The sequence below is a fragment of the Megalops cyprinoides genome, chromosome 12 (genome assembly GCF_013368585.1).
Source record: "Megalops cyprinoides isolate fMegCyp1 chromosome 12, fMegCyp1.pri, whole genome shotgun sequence".
NCBI classification, from domain to species: domain Eukaryota; kingdom Metazoa; phylum Chordata; class Actinopteri; order Elopiformes; family Megalopidae; genus Megalops; species Megalops cyprinoides.
In genome coordinates, this window is record NC_050594.1 from 35,875,073 (window position 1) to 35,900,779 (window position 25,707).

The 25,707-nt window shown below is 41.6% G+C and overlaps 1 protein-coding gene across 3 annotated transcripts in view; it reads right to left on the reverse strand.

Moving 5' to 3' along the window:
- mipol1 (mirror-image polydactyly 1) overlaps positions 1-25,707 on the reverse strand; it is a 79,508-nt gene that overhangs the window by 44,348 nt on the left and 9,453 nt on the right. For 2 of the 3 annotated variants that reach the window (XM_036542545.1, XM_036542544.1), the window contains exons 3-7: positions 9,650-9,734; positions 8,388-8,467; positions 5,630-5,792; positions 4,092-4,230; positions 846-951 (exon numbers count right to left, since the gene is read on the reverse strand). In XM_036542545.1, coding sequence (XP_036398438.1) covers positions 846-951; positions 4,092-4,230; positions 5,630-5,792; positions 8,388-8,467; positions 9,650-9,734 — 573 coding nt within the window. Of the gene's footprint in view, positions 1-845; positions 952-4,091; positions 4,231-5,629; positions 5,793-8,387; positions 8,468-8,847; positions 8,867-9,649; positions 9,735-25,707 lie in introns of those variants that run through there. The other variant, XM_036542546.1, reaches the window with a different exon arrangement.

Consider the following 25,707-nt stretch of genomic DNA (forward strand, 5'->3'; position numbering starts at 1 on the left):
TGTGTATATGGTCTGCAAATGAGGAAGCACCAGCGGTCAGTGAGGCATTTTCCTAACTATTGATGGGAGTTATTATCAATTACATGCATTGGCAGTAACACGGTGCAGATGGTCCTGCAGTTGCTTTGAAGGTGGAAAGAGAAACCCATAATTACCTCCCCTGTTGCAGTTTGTGTGACCCATGCAGGCACGTAATTATTCCAGTAGCTATTCACTAAAATACTACATTTCATAGACAGGCAAAGTAAATCATCTCTCCGATTTGTCTTGCACAGCAAGCCCAAAGGACTGGTTAGACTGGTTAGGCCTTGAACACAAAGAGGGAAACAGTGGGTCTGATGGGCTGGATGCAGGCTGAGCATGAGCTCTCTCTGTGTTTAATCTGCAGAGGGAGAGCACACAGCACACAGGCAACATGCTTACGGGCACTGTAGCACCAGGATCTGCCAGCCACTGCCCTCCAGCCGCAAAAATACATACATAATGATGGCCTGCGGCCACTCTCCTCCTTGGGTAAACAAAGGTGGTGTGTGTGAGGGCACGCCACAAAACAGTCACACTTGTCAGGACGCCCTGGCACACCCAGACACACTGAGTACAGTCTGCGGTTGAGGTCAGCTTCCTCCCTCTTCTTCCTAACCTACATCCTAATATTTCCTCTTTCCTCTTCTTGACCTACCCCCTCACACCCTACGCCTGTCTCCTCCATATGCTTCTTTCATAATGTACTGTTTCTCCTCCATATTTCTCTCACAGCAAGTCATGCCCTCCTCCTGCTCTGGCCTCCAGCTTCTTCATAACTGATGTGATCTGCACATTCATACCTGCACTCCTCACCCTCTTACCTCCAGCCTTTTCGCAGGCTCTGGCCTCCAGCTCCCTCTCCTGCAGCTCAGTGTTCATCACCTTGGCCTCCAGCTCCCTCTCCTTCAGCGCCAGCTTGTCCTGAAGCTAGTGTGCGACAAACACAGGGAGCGGTGAGCTCATCAGGGTGAGCCATACAAGCACATGTCAAACAAAGATGCAATGGCCATGCACCTGCTGCTCACCACTAGTAAATCACAAACGTGTTTCCCTAACAGTTCACTAGCTAGTTCACTACGTCTCGGCAGTCCTGGGAAAACCCTTCATCCACTGCAGACAATATGAAAGCTTATTCAGGCATTATTCAGCACCATAAAACTGCACCATGGGCCTAGCAGCCCCACAATCTCAAGCCCTATAAAAAGAAGAACTCCCCAGCAAATCTTTCTGGGAGTGATATTTTACAAGCTCCAAATGATAGATTTAACCTCTAGTCTCCTTCTCTCCATGCTGTGCTTTGAAAACATGCTCCAAGCTGAGTCTTTGGGGCTGCTCCCAAAACACTGCCAGCAAAAACACATTCTCAGGACATGTTCCTATCTTTCTGTCAGGAGTTACAGCTACTTGTAAATCCAGGACATCAATTATATTCATTTCAGTGGTCCACAGGGGAAAAGGCTATGCTCTATAGAAACACTGATACAAGGGACAGTGGCCTGGGAAGATCAGCTAAAGTCCACTGTCTAATGTCTTTGCAGATGTCCTCATCTTGGCTGGAGTACCTCGCTGTTTACATATTATGTATTTTTCGTTTTACATTTTAATCTATTTACTGATCCAACTCAATTCAAGTTTGTCAAATTAGAGATCAGTGCCCCTCCTGGGGCTTGAACCTTTAATGTTCTGGTTAAAAGCCCCAGTGCCTTCAGCACAGCATCAGGCTGGCTACCCAGCCCTCCCTGGTCTCTGAAAGCATTCAGCCTCTGAGAAAAGACTGCAGTGTTTGAAAAACAAAAGTGTGCAATACCTTTTAAGCATGCACCACACAGTGACCAGACCCAAGCCATATAGGTGGGGGCTGGCCGCGTTCAGCCCATCTTCCCATGGACGGATTATCATGACCACAGGCCCTGGATACAAACTCACCACAGGCCCCTACCAAAAACGCAAATAGTACTCGCACACTGTGTGTGCCCTCCCCAAGCACACATAGTTTGTTCGCACAATAGCACAGGGCAACCCACAGCCACATAGCATGTATTAAAATTATATTCGGTATTTTGACATGTAAAAATTACTGCCATTTTCGGTCTGTTTTGTTCTATACATGCCATGTACAGCACAGTATATACATCTTTAGGAGCCAAACACACACTTAATTTAAATAAAACCACAGTGAAAAATATCCTACCTAAACCACCGGCTTTCTTCTGGCCTTCTTTGAAGAGAAGCCATTGATCAATTCGTCAAAGTCCAACTCCCAGACTTTTATTCCACATTTACTCCAATATTTTAAAAATAAAAATAGTTTATGTAACAGGTGTAGACTGCATTGTGTGTTTTAGGTTATGTGGGCTGGCACGCGAGCGAGTTTCGAACTTGGGTTCTCACTGCTCACTGCTAACCCCTTACGGCCAGCGTCGTTGCCAGTAGAGCTAAAGACAAATTTCTACTTGTCAGCAGCAACGCTAGTTGACCAGGTCTCAGGGAGTGACGTAACCACTGCAACCGCTCAGCTACCTGGTACCCACTACCCCACAGGCTTTATGCAGGACTCACACGAGCCACTCACTTCAGCTCTGCCACACTTACACATTAAAAAAAAGATAATAATAAATCTTAAAGCCAAGGGCCCCCATTGGCTCCAGGGCCCTGGGCATGTGCCCACTTTGCCCATGCGGTAATCTGTCGATGCATCTTCCAAAACATCTTTTTTTCCACAGAACATTTGGTGAATTTTAAGCCTTGTGTAAGATTATAACTGGCTTAAGTGCTGACGCTTTTTTATCCAAGGACAGGATTGTTCCTTAAAAATAGAAGGTAACACAGTTAAATATTTTAAAGATGATGTTATTTCATGAATAAAGAGAGTTACTCAGAAAGTTACAGATGAGCAGGGACTGGTTAGTCCAGCTTCTCTTATTGGTATTGGTTGGCTAGAAACAGGAAAGGGGATATCTGGGGGAAGGAAAGCATTTAAATGTAGAAGCAGTACTCGCTATGCTTGACCATTCAAATTAAAAGTAAATGTTGTCCATACATTAGATCAGTCCACTAGAGGTATGCCCCAGTTTGCTGCGACAGACTGCTGTAGCTGTTTGTGAGTTTTTACACTTCAGGGTGAATGAATCAAAACAGAAGCAGCCGAGAACAGAAACAGGGAACTGCCAGCTCCAACTCATACAGTAAACGATCCCTAATGTAGAGATTAAAGCTCACAACAGCAAAAGGACAGCCACAGTGCCCCCTACAGGAAGCAGAGAGGAAACATGGGAAAGCCTCAGTGACTGTACTGAGCCTGTGCTTACTGAGGGGGAAATGGAGGCATGAAAACTCTGGTGCTCCATTCAATTGGCTACAGTGCAGACCAATGGAGAGGGTACAGGGAAAAGTAGGTCTGTTCAAAGCTCTAATGTGCCTCTAATGTTACCTGGAATTTGCAGGTAAAGTCACAGCTCTTTTTTGTCAATGCCATGTTGGAATGTAGGCATTATATGGTGTTGCTGTTGTACCCTTGAGCAAAGTACTTTATCCCACTACAACCAATAAAAACAAACCAATTGTGTACATGGGTTAATTTATGGGTATGGGGTAAACTAAGAATTTTAATTTGTTAAGGTGTCTACCAAGTAGATGAACCACAAAACCACAGACCACTGCTGTGCTCTCTGCTGGGTTGTGCTTACAGTGTCCAATGCACTGTGATACTATAGCTGTTTGATTTATTCTCTTCATCAGTAACTTTTCTGACAATGCTGATGACTCCATTGCATTTGTCATTGAGAGTTTGTATGCCTCATAAAAGATCAAAGGTCACTAAACAAGCCATAGTGAAGGGCAGACAATGACTTAGCCAGTGGTCCTACACAAACATGCTACTTTGATAGAAGTAGCATCAGCACACCTGATGCAGTTTACACCATGCAGTTTACAGTGGCTTTCAAATAATGCTATTTTCACAGCTGTGCTTCATGAGGTACTCAACTCAAACTCTGGCCACAAGTCGAGAACAGGGCACCTTGACTGGTCATGCCCACAGCAACCGCGGAGTCTGCCTCAACATTTACCTTCTTATTGAGGTCTCGGAGGGAATCCAACTCTTTCAACAGGAAGGCAATGTTCTTCTCCTTCTCCAGGACTGACGGCTGCTTCGCAGAGTTCAAGGAGCTGCTTGCATTAGCATTACCTTGGTCCTCCTGTATGCTGCTTCAAGTAAAGACAAAAGCTCAATTAGACAGCTTCTATATTAAACCCAGGGAAGGGTGACACAAATAAAGCAGAGCCTTGTCTTCAAAGAACAGACACTCAATTATCAAATACACAAGGGACACAATCTCAGACCCTGCAGCGTATCACACTGCTTTATTTACTTTGTAATATTAGGCAAATCATACAATTGACCTTTAAGGTAATATTGAGGTATTACCGCAATGTATTACCTGGTAAATTACTTCCTCTGTTGTAGCCAGGAATTTGATTCAGTTCTTATTAAAGTGCAACTAAGAATGCTATTCCTTATATTGCTGCCAGCAGCCTTTTTCTGATGCCAGGCTATGTGATATCAACTCCTCTCCAGAGACAGTGAGGCATTGGAACCATAGAAATGCCATTACCAAGAACATAGACATGGACAAAGGCACCAAAACATGTGCATGTGAGATGGCAGCGCATCCCTGCGCAGACACAGATCAAGGCCCTACCCAATCAATGCATCACAGATCTTTACTTTAGATCAATGTACTGTGCAGGCTATCCATGTGAACCCTGACACGACTGGAACACAGTAGTTATTGACACCTTGAGCTTTTAAAGGTCAACTCAATGCTATCTCACAACAAGGGGCGCAAAGCACACTGCACTGCCACTGACACCTCCAGGAGACTGATCAGCAAGCTTCGGCAAAGCAAATACAGACAGAGAAGCTATTTAACATGCTACCTTACATGCTTGAACTCTGTTTGGCATGTTAATTTCGTCATGACTCAAAACTCTAGCTGCATGTCTTCAGGTTCAGAGGGCACATCTGGTCCAGTGTGAAGTGGGGCAGTGTAACCAGCCAACAGAGAGACAAGCAGACATGCTGAGCATCTCAGGGCCTTTGCAGGAAAATTCATTGCATACATTATTGCCATTAAGCAGACACTCTTATCCAGAGCAACTTACAAAGGTTTTTAATTTTTCCATGTTATCTATTTACACAGCTTGATATTTACTGAGGCAAGTACCTTGCGAAAGGGTACAGCAGAGGTGCCCCAGCAGGAAACAAACCAGTAACCTTTCAGTTACAAACCCTGCTCCTGACCACTATGCTATGCTGCTTAGTCAGTAATTACTTTATTTAATATTTTTTTGTTGCCTTACACTGGCACTTGAAATTAAACTGGTTTTCTGGAAAAACCTGATGAGATATCAAAAAATAACCCTTGGGAATGCTTTTGGTTGAAAGTACCAATGACACACAAAGACAAAATTTCCACCCAGGTCATTTCATTATGAACGTTTGGTGTAATCCCGAGAGTTACTTTCTCATGTGATAGTGCTCAGGGCCTTGTGATGGGACACTCAGATGTCCTTCATGTGAGCCCACCCTGGAGATGGACCTCACCTGGCTGGCATGGGCTCATGGTCCTGGGACGGGACGAGGTGTCCCTTGCATGCTGCTCCTGCATCCTCTTCCATCATTGTGGCCTGCTGCCTTACTGTCAATTGTAGGAGAGAGTCGGCTGCTCTGTGCTCAGTGTGCCAGGTACACTGGGAAACCGTGCACCCTGGAACAAAAGAGCCAGACTGGGTCAGGACCCCAAAAGGGGGGGGAGTTGTGGTCTGAGAACTCAAAGCATGGCTTTCATGCTCATGGGGGGGGGGGGGGGGGGGGGGGGGGGCATTTTGCCTGTTTTATTTCTTTCTTGCTCTCCTCTTACCCACTTCAGAAATCAATCATTCTCCATCCAATCATTTAATACATTAAATCACATACATTAATTCACATAAATGAATTCTTGTGTAATGACAATTAAGGTGGTTTATGAACAAAAGATAGAAAGACATAAGTAAGGAATAAGTGCAGGAAATTTGAAAATCAACTGTGCCGGATATCGGTAATGTGTAGCATATTCTCTACCCTTGACATTTGCTTCTGTAAATTCAGTGGGAAAAAAATCCAGAGAAAAAGGCTAATGAAATATTAGCGTGTCAAATGTCCATTTTCTGTTTCTAATCCTCTTCAGTAAAGTAAAGCTGGGCATGTTTCAGGAGGGAAGGCAGACCTTTCGATTGGCTGAGCGCAGGAAAAACAAACGTTCTCTGTCAATGTTTCTGTTAAGAGCCTGGCCAGAGAGTCTCCAGGCAAGAGTCAAACACTTGGGCCCATCTCCTTGGCATGCTTACTGAGGTCTTTGCAAGACCCTGACTTAGACCAGACACATTTTTGGCTCTCTTTCTTACGCCTCCATCTTAAAAAAAAAAAAATCAGGCCAGTCAAAGGCTTCATACTAATCCAATTAGATGCAGGCAACAAACAATTATTATTGCATAAACAGTAACATGCAAGTAGCGTAAGCATCAGATAAAACAAACATCAAAGTTTAAATTAAAGAGGCACTTATACATGAAATTGGTGGCTATGATGTTCTTGTCTGTTCTTTTCCTTGTGCTGTGAATCCATGATTTAATTTCTCCTTATCATAGGAGGTGGTTTACAGTTAAACCCCTGGGTTCAAGTGCTGCATGGACAATTAGCCATCCACCCTGTCATTATAAAATATACATTAAGAAAAATCAGATGAATCGCTTCAACATCAAGGCAATTCAAATGGAGTTGAATTCAAACAAGGGCGAGTTAAAGAGTATTGCTGCTTCAAACGCTTTTTAAAACGCAGGGAGTTATTTGCGTTAATAAATGCAATCTAATGCTGGGGCCCTGAACACTGCCACCACAACGTCCAAAAGATCCAGCTTAGCAGTGACAATTATTTAGTGAAAGGTCAGGTTTTGAACTACAGATCAGGGAGGTCTGCCTCACAGCTTTGTTGCTAGGGCTTGACTCTCTGGATTGTTGGAGACAGTTATTAGTATTCCCCGTAAGACTCACCAATGCAAACACCAAATTCAACCATGAATAATAACGCCAAACACACTTATATAACCCCTTTGTTGCACAGCAGATATGAGACTTTTTAGACACATTGTACCTAAACTTGGTTACTACTTTGATCTTTTTGGCCGCCCCTCACAAAGTGAACTGCCTCCAAGTGTGTGTGTTTAAAGCGCCATTTCCCTCACAAACATGGAGGCCGGTGTTTAATCTGATGGTAGACAGCCTATTACCTGTGGGAAAAGCCGGGGAAGGCTCTCCTTTCAGCTAACGAACAAAATCACCTGAGAGAGCCGGCGGCAAGGAGAGGCGCTTTTTGACTTGGGCGTTAATGGTGGAACAGGCAAGGCACTGGGAGGAAGACATCCTCGCACAGGGAACGTCTCTTTCTGGACTCCCTCACACTCCCATTGATAGCCCTTTCACATGGCTTTCGTCAAATGTCACCCATTAATAATCGTGCGGGCGTCATTAAAAACTGTTTGGCTAGCAGGGATTGGAGTGTTTAAGCAACAGCCCAAATGTATATTTGTGCAGAGGAGCTGAATAAATTTACATATCAGCAGCGCTTGGTGAAGGGTGGGTAAATATTCTGTTTATCTCTCATTGTCATTCCAACCAGTTTATCTAAATACAGGCTTTGCCATATCATTACGGCCTAGGTAAAGTTATTAGATGAAAGACTAACACCATGACCAGAGGTGATTTACACATGTAAATAAATGTTTATGTATCGCGCTGAACAGTGCTTGGACAACAGCAAGTGGGTAAACAGCAGTGCACTTTTCGAGATCTTGGTCTTTTAGGTGGCCAAACTCTTAACCATGGGAAGATGAGACACCATGCGTCCCCATATATCCGATGACCAAACACACAGCTAGTCCTTATTTGGTCAGTCCAAAGGACAGAAGCATGAATGTACAGACTGGAGGTACAACAAAGCATTCCTCATTTGAACTTCATTTCAAACAATAAACATACTGTTCTATAGATGAAAAGTCAACAGCACAGAAATGTTGTCATCACATTCTTAAATATATGCTCAGTTATAAAAAAATTTAAATGAAAATTCTACTGCATAATATAGTGTGTTTTGTATTTTACCTCCTCACATGAAAGACAGCCCACACATAAAGCAGCTCGCAGTGCCTGATAAAGGAGAGCGAAGCCGCTCTGATCAACAAGAGCCTAATAATATGGAGAGGCAGGTATCAGAAACATTACAGTTAATCTGTGCTTTGTACGGATCTAAATCCCTTAAATCTCTTACCTTTAGGCAGATCTGCAATGAGTGCTTCCAAAACACTTTGACCGAGCAATGTCTGGGAGCTGGTTTCTGGCTTTATAAAACTGAGAAGAAATTTGCAAAAGCATTGGGAACTTTTAAACAGAAAAGTGGTCTTTCGTGTAAAATACAGGGCAAATTAATATAACAAATTTTCCCCACAGGTTGGTACATTAAATACATTTTTGAGAAATCTGCTAATTTAACACACGGTTTGACTAATGCTATTTAGTTAATTATATCTTGTATACACCTAACCAGAAACATACTTCTGTTAAAAAGGCTCCTAAATGACTTCTTAATCTGACTGTGATAAAATTCTGAATTCGACGTGACTGCATTTTGGCTAGGTGGAGGAATCATTGTGCAGTCTGCTTAAAGCATACATTTCACAATGCTATGCTGTAGCTCCAGCCAAAGCAGCCTGCTTCTCCCTGTCACTGACCTGGGTGGAGATGACAGCAGATAAGTAAAGCCCTGACAGTGAGCCCTGCTCTGCCCCAGCTAGCACAGTCTGTCCGGAGGTGCAAGCTAACATTCAATCATTAACCAGGTGGGCCGTCACAAGGCACCCTCGCAAGAATGCAGACACAAACAGTTTTATGCATAATGTAACTGTAAATCGATTTAAAGCTCCTCATTAAAGCTTTATAATCCTTTAACGGATATTGCTGATGCCCTCCACCTGACCAAAAACAATTGGAGCACACAGAATCTCCATTATGGGAGGGAGTATGAGCTCTAGCAGTTCACCTGGTTCGTCTCCAGTGTAAAAGTAATATGCAGTTCTCACTATTTGGTGACTATCACAGGGACTGAGGCATCATTTGCCTCCACTCATCAAATGTTGAACACAAAATCAGGATTACAGAGGGTACAAGGAGAGTTGTGTTAATAAAATCCATAACAGATTTGAAAATTAAACAAGGATAACTAATGATAAAACATTGAAATCATTCATGTGTAATTGTACTCATAACCAATTTAGATCTGCATTCAACAAAAGGGAAAAAAATCTAAGATGAACAAATACAGGACTATAAGCCTGCCATTATTTTTAGTCCATGTAACATCATTTAGGATTTAGAAAACAAAGCTCTACAAAGGAAATTCATAACAAAGTAACCATCACCAGTGCTGAGCACCAATATATACAGTCAAGTGTTAAACCTAATTTTTAATTTCCACATGTGAGTGAACGTCATTCACAAACAAAGTGAAATGAGCTGGAAGAATGGTGTCTTTACCTGAGTTGTGACGCGGTCTCTGAGCAGTGGTGTTTTATTGGGGAGGGTAATCTTTGTTTCAGTTCCTCATTGACTTTGGGATTAGCTGGAAATATATAGGGAGGTTACGATTAATTTAAAAGGAAAATGCATTTCGTTGGAAGCAGTCACTGTATATTAGCTTTAAAAAGGTTAGTATTAATTATAGCCTGTCAATATGTTCTTGAGGGGACTCGGATAAAAGCCATCTTTAATAACCTCGGGAGTACAGCAAAACAAGACTGGCAGCCTTAATTTGCTGGGTGAAATTGTGATTTAAGTCATCATTTTATCCCTTCCACATTTGTACAATCGCGTTACCTCACCGTTTACCAAGCTAATGAATGCCAGCAATTAACAAAACATAATCCCATTGCGCAACCATTTTAATGCTTTTAGCAATCAGGAAAGTAAACAGTCATTTAATACTGCTCAAGCCATATCAGATCCTTGTTAGGAGCCACCAATTAAAGTTCAGCTCCTCAGGTGTAATTAAATGATGGGGACGATTTAGTTCCATAAATGCAAGTTAATTCATAAGCAAGCAACAAATAGACAGGGAGCAATTAGAAGAAACATTGACATTCAGAGCTGGAGCCTGGTCTTTCGGCATGAGAACGTGTAGGAGAAGGATGCCCTCTATTGGTGAAGCTCAGATGGCAAATACAGTTACACACTCCATTAGATTGCAGAAACTGTCTTGTCAGCTTCCGCCGAGGAGAGCTTCTGTCGAGAAAGAAACCCTTTGCAAATATCTTAAAATCTGTCTGATGAGATATCAGTTTCTTTATCATATAGGTCAGCTAATACTAGGGCAGTCAGTGTGTTAACTAACCAATAAATGCTTTATTGCTAAATTATCAATAAACACATCGATAAACTTAAAATACAAGGACAAACCTATGCAAAACAACTTAAAAGTCTGTGAGTCAAAGCACACATCTTTCTTGCAATGTCTTACCATGACTCTAGGAGGAATCTCAGCTCACAGCTCGATGTACATTTTGTACATATACATTCAGGACGCAAATCGCAGGAGATAGTGTGTTAGCACTCGGAGAAAAACAGATATGTAGCAGGATGTTTGCAAAACTGCATGGCAACTCCTCCTGTTACATACATAACCTGCCCTGTCTTCTCTGAAAATATAGCCTTGCTTGCCTCCTTTTTTCCTTTGTTTGCAAGGAGGTGGGGGTTGAAAAAAATTTATTCAATATTGATAAAATACAGTGATAATATTACCCCACCAATAAAGCATTACAACAAACGTTAATAAAATAATAATGAATAAACTTTGAAAAAAGTGTTTTATGTTGTAGAACAGATGTAACCGTAAAATCCAATCCAATACAAGGAAATTAAATGATATGATACAGTCTGAAAATTAGGATAAGTTTTAGGAAAGTACACAGGAAAGCGAGTGTTATATCTCTAGGGGGGTGGTGGGGAGGGCAGCTGGGCTGGGACAGAGGGAGAGAGGTAGCCCAGCAGGTGAGTGGGGAGTTGTGTAAGGAGCCCCACATCACACCCTGACAACCAAGAATGTTCAGAGAAACCAAGAGGCTGTATCAGAAGTGCCTGTCAGATTTTTAATGTGGCACATTGTAATTTTTATCTGAGTTCTTATTTTAACATTTCTCTTTCATCAAATTATTTTTGCTGAATGAATATCATTTTGTGTAATTATTGTTTTCCACTGAAAAACAGTCAACACCCAGCTGAAGCTGAAGTGAATTCAGTGCTAGAGAGGCAGGCAGATAATAAGCAGGAGAGAGAAAGGCAGGGGACTCAGAGGGACTGAATGCTGGGGGAGTAGGGGGTGTTGGGGGGTGACCCCTGGGGCAGATGCCAGTGGAACGTTATCCCTGTGTTGTAAGCCAGCACCACACTGCTCACACCCTGATTTTCTGAGGCACAGCGAGGCGTGAACAGACAACTGGCTTTTTGTGGGAGAAGCCACAGGACTCCATTAATCCCAGTGATAGACTCAAGGCAGAAGCTAGTCTTTTTGGGGAGGATTTTGGAAAGGGGAGGACTTTTAGCTGGAAAGTATGGCTGTGGAAATTGGTAATCCTTTAACATGAACATGAGAAAATGGCTTTGAAGAAGAAAAATGCAACACATGTACACAGGGAGTGTGCAAGCCTGACCTTTTCGATATTCTTATCTTTTTAAGTATGGCTCTCTGTGACAATTAGTTATAAAGGGTGACATACCAAAAAACTGATTGTCAAGATTTCTTTGGTAAATTAGACAAGAGGGGCTTAAAGAAATTAAATCCTTGCTTCTGAAATAATATGACATTAGTGCCAGAAATCTGATGAGATCTTTTTTCAGTTATAAAAAGCATCTGTGAATAAGATGGTCATTTTGTGCATCTGAACTTGGACTTGAGTGTAAACATTGACCATATTGATTCCTATAGATAAAAGGCCATTTTTGACCAGGCTTCTTGTGATACAATTAGGAAGTGGTAAGATTCTGTGGAGCAGGCTCTGTGCTGGAGGTCTCGTCCCTCTGTGGCTGTTTGATAAGCCACGCTGAAGAGGCTTATGTTCACTTGCAGTTGCCTGATTCAGCTCACCAAAAGGCCCTAGGGAGGAGACAGTGCTCACATCTGCTGGAGGGAGTTTGGGGACAATGGGGGGACTTTCTGTTGTGAGGTGCAACCATGAATAGATCTGAGGGACAGAGTGAGGCTTAAAGTGTTGTCTCACATGTCAGCAACCTGTGTTGTAGGGGGGGCTCACCAAGGATCTGTAGTCCACACATTGGTCAAACCCAGCTGAAAGAGCAATTACAGTCTTGCAGATGCTGTGCAATACACACAACTACCCTCCCAACTTCACTTTTCATCAACATTTGCCAACATTGCAGGCTGAAGTGATGCCGTATGTCCCAGAAAGACACACAGAGGCTACCTAATGGAGACCAGCTCTTTGGCTAGGATTTAGTTCATCCGAGGCATTGAAGTGATTTGAAAAACAGGCCTACGCCTCAAGTGTACTACCAAACAAGATATCTAGCACTGCAGTACCACTATTTATTTCAATACTAAGCAAAATGATTGAATTCATGGTAGTAAAAATATTGCCATAGATCCACAACATTAGAGCAACATTCAGTTTCCAAAGTCTGTTTGCCTGACCACTTCTAGGACAACTCAGCACTGTTCTTTCATTATATCTAATCTTTTCTTTTCTTTTTAAAATATGGGGAAGAAATCAAATGTTTCTTCCAAGCTTGTTCCAAATCACCAAATGTGGGTAAATAAATAGATTACAGCAACTCCCCTCCCCCACCCCCCCACACCCCCCCCCCCCCGCCAAAAGGGATTTATTTATTGCTCGCATCAAAATGTAAAACCTGTATCCATCTAATGAAAACAGCATATGTCTGCTAAAACCACTTTATCCCTTCATTCAAACTTTTCTCACTTTTCTCGTCCTTTGCCGTCTTTCTGCAATTTTCATATTCTGGCCTTGTAGACTTTGAGCTAATTGCCTCTGTGGGCTACTTATTATTCATGTACAATTATTGCAGCGTAATGTCTTTAAATCCTTTTAAATGACCATTCATGCGTCGCATTCATTGAAAATGCCTTTGAAGTCTGTCAAAGATGGAATTCTTCAAAAAGAAATGCCTAAGTCCAATTTCAGTCAACCAATACTGGGCTTTTCACTTCCCCCTAATATAAACTAAATTCCATTAATTTTTTAAGCTGCATTTAATAAATTCGCACGGCAAAAGTTTCTAGATTCTACAGTCTGTCATTTGTATTCCAGCTGACTTTATGAATATTAATATCAGTGTTATCCTGATTAAATAGGCTTCACATAAAATCCCTGTGAATCCTCCAGCTCAGGCTTCACGTCTACCCAATTCTTTATGAATTTTGATTCGGACATTAATCTGGAGAGAAACTTAAAACAGGTTTAATTGTGCTCTGTGCTTACGGTTCCCCCCGAAAATACCCATTTGAATTCATTTCATGTGGGTAAATAGATTTTCACACAGGATCTAAAACTGTATCACTTGGAAGGGGAGGGGGGTACCTGCTGGTTTCTGTAACATGTCTAAGTTTGATCATCCCAGCCACTGCAGGGGAAGGAATGCACTAGACTTCTCTTGTTCCTTTATTCAGGCTTTTGAATATTTTTCTCAAAAACTGAGTTAAACTATTTAATATATTAATTTAATTTCACTTAACTATCTGTTTCCTTTAACTGTGTATCAATAGAGATTATTCTGTATTGTGACCTCATAATTTATCAGAGGATCCTTGAATGACCATTTTCCATCACCTTTCCCATAATGCTGAAAAACACATGTTGGGGACGCACGTTAGGACAGACCACATAAAGGCATGAACCAGTCCAGCACAAACTGTGACTCATTTGGCATTGTCACAGCACCTCACTGTTCTTCTTCTCGTAACGGTTGGATTCCTGGTGTTTACATTCACCGTCTCAAGGTTAAAGCCATACGTGCATGATCTGCGAGAGGAGACCAGGGAAAACTCTTTTGGTTTCTCAAGATGCAGCCGAGGTTCGTTAAAGATCCGGTCACAGGCAGGATATACCTGTTCATGCAAATGAAACCAGTGTCCAAACTGCCAAGCGCCCTGCATCCATCAGTCAGTCAGTCTCATTTGGGAGATAAAAGCAGACATAAACAGGAAAAACACCTTTGTTTAAACATATATTTCAAGCTAATTTTATTCAGCAAAATGGTGGCACAGATTATATAAAATTTTGCTGTTTTTTTGCAATGAAACTTACATTTCTTACTGCACTGAAAGCCATATATAGCCTGGTTTTTAAGCAAAGCTGCCTCCCTACAAACATCTTTTACATACCTAGCTGGATTTTGGTTGAATTCCAGTCGATATCGCCAAAAGTAGTCTAAGGTTCACCAAACTCTAAACAGCTTTAATCTTAAGCAGTAATGTACATCGAAACTACAAATATTGATTCTGTCATGTGCAATATTAACCATTTTCATGAAATAAATGGAGGGCAAAGAGTGCGACAGAGAGTGTGTGAATGAGTGAGTGTGTGTGTGTGTGTGTGTGTGTGTGTGTGAGAACTAATGGAACACTGCAAACAAGATGTGGTCGGACTGCATAACACAGAGCTTTTGCACATGTTTTGACACCTTCTATGGTGGAAAAACAAGTTCAACATTTCAATAAAGCCTGTGGCAGTTAGAGCAATGTGCAATCCCAGTGGGAGTGTGACAGACCTCAACCAAGAATAACTAACAACCTTTCCTTACTATACTATCCGTATAGCATTATTTAGCATTTATTTTACAACATTATTTATTGATGTTGATTTGTGCAGAAGAACACACAACAATATCAAAAAAATAAATGTGTTCACTGCATGTTTGCTTTAATTCAATGGCCAAAGGTTTACTTAATGAGATGATTTGATCACAGGATCCATCCCCCCAAAAATACCAGAGACCATGCTGGATTGCATTTCATAGCTCAGCACTGGAAACTCTCCTGGACAAGGAGGGAACTTGCATGTCTTCTGTGTACTAGAGGCAGCAGGCCATTAGGGACTAATCCATACAGTGCATGTAACAGTTGACACTTATACAGGGAGGTGGTGGTGAGAGTCAATTGAAACATTTGATTTTAAGGGTGAATATTTCCACACACCTTGCATGCCCAATTGCTGCTCAAAATTACTTCTGGTATTCTGGTCAGATAAGGCATTTAAAAGCTAACCCCATTATTCTGAGTAAACAGATGGTCAACCAAATATTTTTCCTGGATTAACCAGTAATACACAGTTATGGCTATTGTTTTTTTTTTGCAGGTTAATTCTGATGAATTTCAGAAATCAGTATCACGCTCCAATGTTAACATGCAACCATTCCAGTGTCCCAGTGCGGCTGGGTTCTGTGCTCTATAAAGTGCCCTGGAATAAGCGTTGTGGGAAATTTATGTCTAGCAAAAGTTGATTGATTTTAAGATAATAGAGTGACGATGAGTAATAAGTGCCTGGACTGAGCCACAGTCCCAGCCGGAGCTTGGCTAGCCTCCACACTGTCACCCTGGCCTCCACACTGCCGTGCTGATTCAGTGGCACATCTTGGAAAGGTTCCTGCAGACACTCAGGCAGATCACTCCTCAACGCACGCTGATCTGCTGGTATTAGCGCGGAGTAAGGTGAGATGACCTGAACAATCCAGGTGGATGAGAGTCTCATTTTCCGCCTCTCCAGCTAATTTGGGTGCCGGGAGGATGGGGAGAAGGCATCCGGAGCCTGCTTACCTCAAAGTGCAGCAGCATCAGGACCAGCAGCGCTGCAAGAGTCCCCACGGACTCCCCAAGATCAAGATCTGCACACTGGATTGCATGAATCTCACTCTCAGCAAACAAAACACTCCTGTCTGCCTTGGTGCCCATTCATATGGACTAATGCATCAGAAGCTGCTAAAATGAATGTGATCACAAATCCCTGGCAAATGCACTTTCTAGGAAAAGTACCAAAAACACTTTCCCCCTCCTCAGAAACAACAAGCATGCAAAACCAGATATACAGGGCTTCTGTGAAATCCTTGTGCAACAGTAACACATCATATAGGAAGTGTGACTTTAGAAGTGGACCTGTGTGACGGTAACAAAGCACATCTCTGAGAGGAAAAATAAGCACTAACTGGTGCATTGATCTCTTCTACTCTGCAAAAGTCAATGGGTATTAAAAGAATTAATCTCACGGGTAGTCTTTGCTTAGCTGTTAGAGACACATACTTAACAGTTGAGAAGTTGGATGGTGTTTACACTCCAGGTGCTCTCTGCCACAAACAGCTGATCCAGTATCATCCTTACCACCCCTTACCCTAACCCGTTCCATTCTTAAAAAAAAAGATGGTTACTGAGCTAGGATAAGTGTTTAAGGAACAAAGGTTTCTGAATGTGAGCTCATGGAGACGTTTATAGAAATCATATTTTCACTGTTTTCAACATTTTCATTATTTTCATTATTATGGCTGTTATTATTAGTAGTATGAGTATTATTGAAAATAATATTGTAAAAATTATAACAGATATGCACATATGCATCACACACACACACACACACACACACACACACACACACACACAATGAGGTGAAATGACTCCACTCATGAAAGCATTTGTTGAGCAGTTCACTGGGAACAGATGAAATTCACTTTTTGTTTCCCTACCTCCTTTGACTATATACACCAGTGACAAGCAGAAGAAAGGGACCCACACCTGCTGACATCACCTTTTCTTTGCTAACAGTCTTATCTGTGGTGATTGCATCATGATAGCTAGTACATGTAAATCAGACAATACTGATTTCAGTTTCCAAATAACTTTGAATTTTATACACCTGTCTTCTACTATTACTGGCTGTTAAAAGCCACAGTAAAAATGCTTTGCAGTTTTCTCCTAGAACATTTAAGACATGGAGTTTTAAGGAGTTTTAAGGAATCGCTTTCTGCTTTTAAAGACTGCTGTTTCTGCTTAATGATCAACAATCTCTGCACCAAACCACTATATATTGGACATTATGACGCAAAGTGTCTCTCCTGTTGTGTTTTTCTCTCCTGGTTGTGGCTGTTGAAGAGCTTCATCTGCTATGACACCACATCTGTCCCAGTCAGTCATGTGTGAACCTTTTACAAAGTCAGCATAGCTCTGCAGAGGCAGAGCACCAAGATCAGTGACTGAGACACATGATAACAGGACTAATAGGAAAGCAGGAAGGCATAATAATAGTGCGTTTGAGTGAGAAAGCAGGTAAAGAGAGAGAGCTCCTAACACCTCCTGGCCAAACTGACTGCCTATGGAGATGGTGCGGTTGATCACAACAGACAATACATTTAGGTGTTAAAATAATGTACATTGGCAGCTGCTAGTCTAATGACTGATTGGCTATTTTTATTATATGTATATGCTATATTATAGAATGTTGTCAAGTTAGCCACAAGCAAACATCTGTCTATGTATTAATATTGAATAAAGACAAAGGCCTTAATCATAGCCCACAAATATAACCTGCCGTTAACACAATTTATGATGGCATGGCCCCTATATTCACATTTGCCTTGTAGATATTAATGGTCTGGGTATGTCCAAAAAGCTTACATATCAGTTTGACTTCAACTTGCACAGATTTAAATGGTTCCTTCTACTCTAAGTACAGTGAAATTTGGACCACTGTTTTTGGCCCTATTGCAAGTTAGACCTTGGTGGGGTCATCTGGAGGTCAGTTTCCATCACTACAGTTAACATCTCAGTACAGACAAGTAGGGAGACGAAAGCATGCTTTAACTGCATAAGACACTAGATCAATAAAAATGTTCCGCTACTAATAAAACAGACATCATGATTCTAGGTTTTAGGTGTCTCTGTGATGGAATGTTATATATCATCATATATCTGATGCCTTAAAACATTGCAAAAGTGAGATGCTTCCTTTCTTTCAAACAAGTACAGAAACATACATTCTTTAGCTAATGCTGACATATTCTAAAATACCCAGGGTAGTTATGCCCTGTTATAGCCTCTCTCCCTTCTCCAGTTAAACTCCAAGTGAAATTCTGCTCCTCACCCAAAAATTATTAAATTGGCTAAAGACCTAAGTAAGATCATATTGCCCACACAGCCCTGGAAGACCCACATGGTCTCAAACAACCAACTACCTGACTGTCCTGATGTGTTCGGAGTGAAGGGAAGCCTTGCAGGAAGGTAATAACCATCTCTTATCTTTGAGGTGAAAAGGTAGAACACAGTGTCAAAACTGATAATATTCTTTTGGCCCATGTGCTGGGAAAAAGGGACACATGTCCCTGTTAATGGCAACCAGCTACACTGCACAATGTCTGTAGAAAAATCAACTACTTAATTAAAGCAGTCCAATAAAATAACAGTAATCAATAGATATTATTATAGCAGTATAATAATTTCAACCACATAAATCAATATTTGTTTGCAATACAGTATCAGAATTTAAAAGACTGTGCTTAAAATCTTTATACAATTTACATTATTGTAGAACATGCGTCTGAGGATGTTCATTACAAAGGAATCCTGGCCTGTTCAAATTATTTTGCAACAAAAACCCTTCACAATATAGGCCTAGTGACTAAAGAACCTGTTTAATTTCAAATACTGTTGTATGATTAAAGACAAATCTTTCTTATCAGCTAAGCTAACAGATGAGCAAATACAGTACAGATAATACAGATAATCTGATTTATAATTAATGTCATTCACATCCAGTTACATCCATATTTGAATTGCATCACACGTAATTACACCCAATGCTTTGGATTTAACAGAGGCTTTCTCTGTAAAGTAAGCAGGGATAATGACTATATCAAGCATTATTTATGAGGCACTTTTAGAGGTGGTTCCTTTCATATCTCATATACACTGGGGTTCAAAATTATTGGGACACTCACTTTTTTTTCCTGAAAACCCACAATATTTTTGCTGCATATTCCATCAGACATTGGGAAAGTCATATTGATGTCAATGTCAATTTCAGCTTCATCTTCTGTGACCATGTTCCAACCATGGTTTATATAGGCTTAATAGTTGCCAAAACATGTAACTGTTTTCGTTACACCATAAATTAGGTTCGAGTGATAAAACTAATAGCTACATGGACATATCCACACTTAACCACAAAATGCCCAGGTGTCCCAATAATTTTGGACCCTAGTGTATGTTAGTTAGTGTTAGTTTTGCTGAGAAATAACATGAGCAACAATGTAGATGCAGATGCTTATCTGAACCATTAATCCACAGTTATCACAAGCCAGGTGGCTGTTAAGCTGTCTTTAAAAAATAAAAAGGCAGCAGTTTTTTACAGTGAGTCAAAGTTTCGGTTTCGAATTTTAAAAACATTACTAATACATGTCACTGACTAATACATTTTCCAATCTTTTTTTTGGCTGAAAAATAAAAAGGTGGCAATTTGAAGTGAACATCTATACTGGGTTTATGACCAAAATTTTGCCTAGTAAACATAAACAAAATGTTTTCCTCATTTAACAGTTTGAGCCACACTTAGTAGTAAATTTGACTGACATGAGTGATAAAGATGTGGCATATGAAGCAGCACTGCTGGTATAGTGGTCGAGGAGCTGTACTTAACCTGCACTGAAAGCAATTTTCATGTACGCAGTGGTGCCGCTGGATAGCCATTCAACATGGACACTCCTGAACTTGTGTAGGGAATGTACAGTGTAACAAAATGAACAGTGGCAATCATGCTTGGGCACGGTACAAGGCAACCGGGCCTAGTGTGACTACACCCTTAAATAGGTAAAATCGTACTGTCCTATCGTTAAAACAAATTTGACCATTCTTGCCACAGGGCACACCATGGAAAATTTATGAGAACATAAAGAGTAACAAGGATAAGGACATTCACAATGTATCTTAGCATCATTTGTTGATTGCTCAGTGGTCCATCACTGTTGAGTTTTGAAAGAACCCTTGCTCCTTCTTTTAGTCTCTGACCCAGATACCTATCCCCACTAGTTTTTCCACGCATATCCATATTTCTGTGTGAAGAAGTACTTCCTAGCATCATTGTGAAATGAACTGGAATGAGTTAGGCATCTGAGATCTCACCCGATTGATTAGTAAGTCCTTCAGTAAATACTGGATTCTCATTCCTTGTAGCACATTTCTGACACAATGTGGCCTTACAGGAATGATCACTACAACTGGCTAATTTAGACCTTGGAGCAATTAATAGCTCATGGCTCATGGGGAAAAGCAATCTCCGTTGTTGAATTTTGGAAGCTCCTGGATTCATAAATATCAATAAAATATTTCAAAGAAAGCAGGCAATGATGCATTCTTTCTTTTGGCATTTGTATAAGAGGAGGACTTTGTGGAGTGCTTAAGTACTAGTTTGTATGAAGCATTACATCACCACTGCATGGACCAGAGAGCTTCAAACAAGAATGGGACCAAACAAAGCTTCACTGTGAGAGACAGGCTTGGGCAACACATAGGAAGTTGTGTCACAAGAACAGAACAGTTATTAGTCAAACCCTACAGAAAGTGAGCAAGAGGGAGGGGCCCCTTAAACAGGAGGTCAAAGTCCGGTCATAGGCAGTGCAGTTTCACCTCCCTGTCACGTCCCCCTGGAAGCTGGGTGTGTTGGAGCAGTTTCAACCTGATGGAGGCACAAGGTTCTCTGCAGAGGATCCATGTCAAACCAAATCATGAATGTTTCAAAACAAAATGGCATATGGGCCTAGAGCATGCACTGATCTGGGGAATGCACTAACTTGGGTGGCACTGATCTGGGGTGGTACTGAAAAATAAAATTAAAATTCATATTCATGAATGTAAACATTTTATATGACCTTGATGATGGCACAATGGATTGCATCACACAAGAGATACCTTTATATAAACACTTCACATGTTTACATGCAGAAATGGGTGGCATGGCAACAAAGAAACTGCCATCTGACAGACACAAACACAAACACATCAACTAGCATCTTCAGACTGCCTCTGGTTTATGCTATTCAAACCATCTGTGACTGAAAGTCTTAATAAAAAAGTTGCTGTGATAATTTGGACAAGGAACCACTCCAGTCCTCAGCAAACAGAGTTGCATACCCCTGCCCTTTGGAAGAGGAAAAGAAGCAGTGACCTCTGCAGTTTACACCTGCCAGATTAAGGTAATCCGTCTGTACGCAAACACATTCAAACATCTACCCCATGGCCCCCATTCATTCTTCTCTGTAAAAGATCGATATGGAAAAGCTGAGAATTGTGCAAGACACACGTACATATTGATTACCTGAGAGTCACAAGCATTCGCACCTGGCATACCTCCCTTTGTTGGGCTAATCCCCTCCCCGATTTGATTTCTTTCTTCGTGCTGAACTCTGTGATCCAAGGAGACAGGAGTTAAATAAAGTGCCTTTCAGCGGGATAAATGATGCATGCATTTCAACCTGTCCCCCAGATGACACTCTGGAGTCAGTGTGCAGAAAAAAGGGGCGGAGCCATAAAGTCAACATTGAAACATTCCAGGATTCTTTCCAATGACAGAAAACAAGGCCGCTGCAGAACTGTGGGGATATGAGAGGCCCTGCAGGAAAGCAAGGAGCTGGAACTGTTGGGGCTTAGGTTAGGCGAGACCTTTACACTAGAACCAATGTCAAACTCTTTAACTTCTGTTGCTCTCATACCCAGGTAACCTCAGATACACAGGCAGCACAGAACAGCCTACAATGTACAGTGCATTAAATATACACTGCTCAATGCCAAGTGTACAATTGCTCTATGTGGTCATCAAAATGTTCTACAAAACCAGAGCTTAATGTTGAGCAGGCCCTTCATTATCTCCAACAGAATGACACCATTTACTCACAAAGGCAGTGTGATGAAACCTTTGAACATTTAGCCTCTAATGAAACCTTCTGCAATTGTTTGCACATACAATTGTTTTTCAAATTTGGATTAACAAATCATTGCTCATAACTTAACGTCTTAAGCACACAATCCAATCTAAACTATTATCCACTGTTGGATTGTCTGGGTTCAGAAATAATAGGCATTTAAGATGACACTGACCTGGCCACAGGCCTACAACACTAAACATGAAACTCAACACCAAGAAAAATCCCCTCAATTTAACTGCCACCATCATGTGTTGCACCACGTTTGCCAACAGTTCTGTTTGGCACAACAGAACCACAGAAATATGCTCCTAACTTACACTTTTGGAAAGCAGGTTAAAGTGCTCCAAATGCTCTAGGGAGATGAGCTACACAGCCATCAGTAGATTGCTACAGCTGGCAATGCATAGCGTTCAATCATCTCTCAACATCTGAATATTTTTATTTATTTATTTTTGCATAATATACAAAAGTGAAAACCCACTGCCTGCTCCTTGTGGACTGAAACCTGAAGTAAGTGTGGAAATGGGTAAGACAGCAGAACACTGAAGATTCAGCAGTGTTATTTGTGTGTAGTTTTTAGTAGTGTGTCAGTGTCTCTCAGTTGTGTACTTTCCCCAGCGTGTGTTCATGCATGTGTCTCAGAGTGTGTGAATGTATATAAGTAAATGTGTGTCTATGTGTATGTGGGTGGGTAAGTTAGTGATTTTGATAAGCAAAACTGTCCTAGACTATGTTCTCTAAACTAACACTGGAACACAAAGCTGGAAAGAGCGAATGTATTCTGGATGAGAGAGAAAGAAAGACAAAGACCACCCACTTAGGGGGTAGGACAACTGGTTAGGCCACACGGCCCTCCCTTCCAGGGATTTGGGAGTTCAATGAGACCCACAAGGAAGTCGAAATGTGAAGGGAGTGCGTCTTGTGCTGTTGTGATGTGTCATGTGTTCCATCAATGAGTGTGTGCGTGTGTGTGTGTGTGTGTGTGTGTGTGTGTGTGTGTGTGTGTGTGTGTGTGTGTGTGTGGTGGATTCAAAGTCACCCGCAGGCCAGGGGGGGAAGACCACACTGTAGCTAACACACCTCCAGCAGCTGCTCCTAGCAGCACAGGCTCAATGGAACTAAACACTGCGCTTCCTGCCTTTGGGGAGGGGGGCTGGGTCAAAGGCCAATCCACCTGCTATGAACAAAGTCAGTGGATATGCTGGAATGTCCTGTTCATCAAGATGGCTACTAAGCTCCATAGAAGAGGCCGTACGTTTGTTGGGAGTAATAGGTGGGTCAGGCTTTGAAGTCAGATCCCAGAGCAGCTAGCAGGATGGACACACAGGCCTGCAAACCAGAGCCAAGTTCATCTGCCAGACCTAAACACAATTACAGCAGCACCCCACCTAAGCAGTGGCAGCTGGAAGGCAGGCATGAAATAACTGAATATTCACACTGAAGTACATTCACAACAGAATTCACTAATCAAGTTAGGACAGGAGTGTAAAAACAGCCTTAATGAATAATGCGGAAAAGAAACTGGTAATTTACAACCAAAAGGCCTTAATATTCCCAGCCAAACTCCATACATTATACTTATACTACATTATACGTAATTATACACATAATAATATTATTTCACATTTAATATATCAAAAGGATTTCACTCTAAATACCAAACTTCTTTGCAGGAACATAGGAAACAATGGTTTCAAGAAGATTAGAGAAAACAAATCAAGAGAAGTGAGTTAAAGCAAGGCTTTTTCAAAAACAATGCTACATTAACCCCAAGTGATAAAACTGTGATTTAAGGGTGCATTCAGAAGAGGAGGTAGACTGGGGCACCCTGTGGTGGCTGGGAGAGAGATGAGCCCGATCCTCTGCGTGCAGATGCAGCCTGGAGCTGTCCTACTCCATGGAGAGAGCACTTACCCTCCACGTAGAAAATAAAAATCAGCTCTCGGGCTGCTGCAGGCTGGCTTCTTCATCAGCTAGAGCAGTGATTCTCAACCTTTTTTGGCTTACGTACCCCCTTTTCATGATTTACTAAACCAAGTACCTTTGACCAGACTACAACATTTTGCTTTAAAATACTATGAAATGCTAGGTAGCCAAGACCAGAGGCTGGAGAAGCAGTCTAGCAGCCAGAGGGCCACGATTTGAGTCCTGAATAAGAATAACAGTAAGACAGTTATTGTATTTGATGCCTCCTGAGCAGGTTTGTTTGTTACAACTCCCAGCACAAATATTTCAGTATGTAGCTTTATGCAAGTCCAGTTTTGTGTCAATAATTACCGGCTTGCGTCGGGGTTCTGCATCACCCTGTCAGGGTTTATTTCGCAATAATGACCGGCTCGCTGTACATTATCCCGCTTATTGTGTCCATGCAACAGAAAGTATGTTCTGCTGTAGCTACATCTATGCGTACCCCTATTTGAGAAATACTGCTCCAGAGTGTATGATAAGAACTGCTTCCTAGCAACGGTCTGTTATTCATAGCAGCGGTCTGCTATTCAGAAATAACAGAATGCCGTAATTGACCAATCAGAATCGACATTCAACAAAGCCGTGTAATAACTATTTAATACATTGAAATTCATTTTTAATTTACCTGTGTGTAGTCCTAATTTTATTTAAAAAGTATAATAGTCTATTTTAATGATTTATTCTTAAATGTCAGTTTCCACTTTCTCTCACGTACCCCCAAGTACCCCTAGGGGTACGCGTACCCCTATTTGAGAAACACTGAGCTAGAGCATGTGCAGTTCTATTTTGTGAAGGTCCAGCAAGGACGCTTCTAAATTTTCATATTGCGTCTCGGCAGATTTTGATGCAATTGGAGAGCTCTTCAGACCATGTGGCCTTTGGGTCTCAGAGCGCTCTTGGGCTGGCACATCAGCTATAACAGTTCATCCTCCACTGAGTCCCGCTCACCAGTGGGAGACCGCTGCCTGGGGTACCACTCACAATGGAGGAAATTAAGAGCAGCGATCCCGTTCAAATTCTATGCACTCACCAAACCCGTCCTCTCCTACTCTGCCCAAACGTGCATCATACTGTCACATACAACATACAGCATTCTCACGACATTGATAGGACGTTGTGATAACAATGCTGCAATGATGCTGTGAGAAAAGATGCAGTATCTGCCCCGTGACAGACAGAATACGCCCTGAGCCCCAGGAAGTGCATGTGACAACTCTGGCTTCCATGACACTTTGAAAAAAGACACAGTGTCTTTCATACTAAAACTATGTACCAGGACAGAGGTTCCCAAATATTATGACACAGGTTGACCATCTGTGCACCTGTAAAAGACCTTGGGCCTACTATTATGGAAGGGCCTGCAACACAACCATGCTACACACCCTATTAAAGCTTCATGCAAAAATCTAAAAGAATTAAGCATGTCATTAACACATATTACAAAGAAACTGAATAACACACCCTACAAAACATACTTCCTTACACATACAGTGTGTGGTGGTCATCTCATCTTATCCCCAGGCAGCATTAAAATTCTAGTAGATTTAAATGACTTCACTCAGTCTTTGGTGGCTGTAAAGATCCACTTGCAACATACTGTGACCCGGAGATTGCCTTCCTGTCACTGGGCTGAACATCAC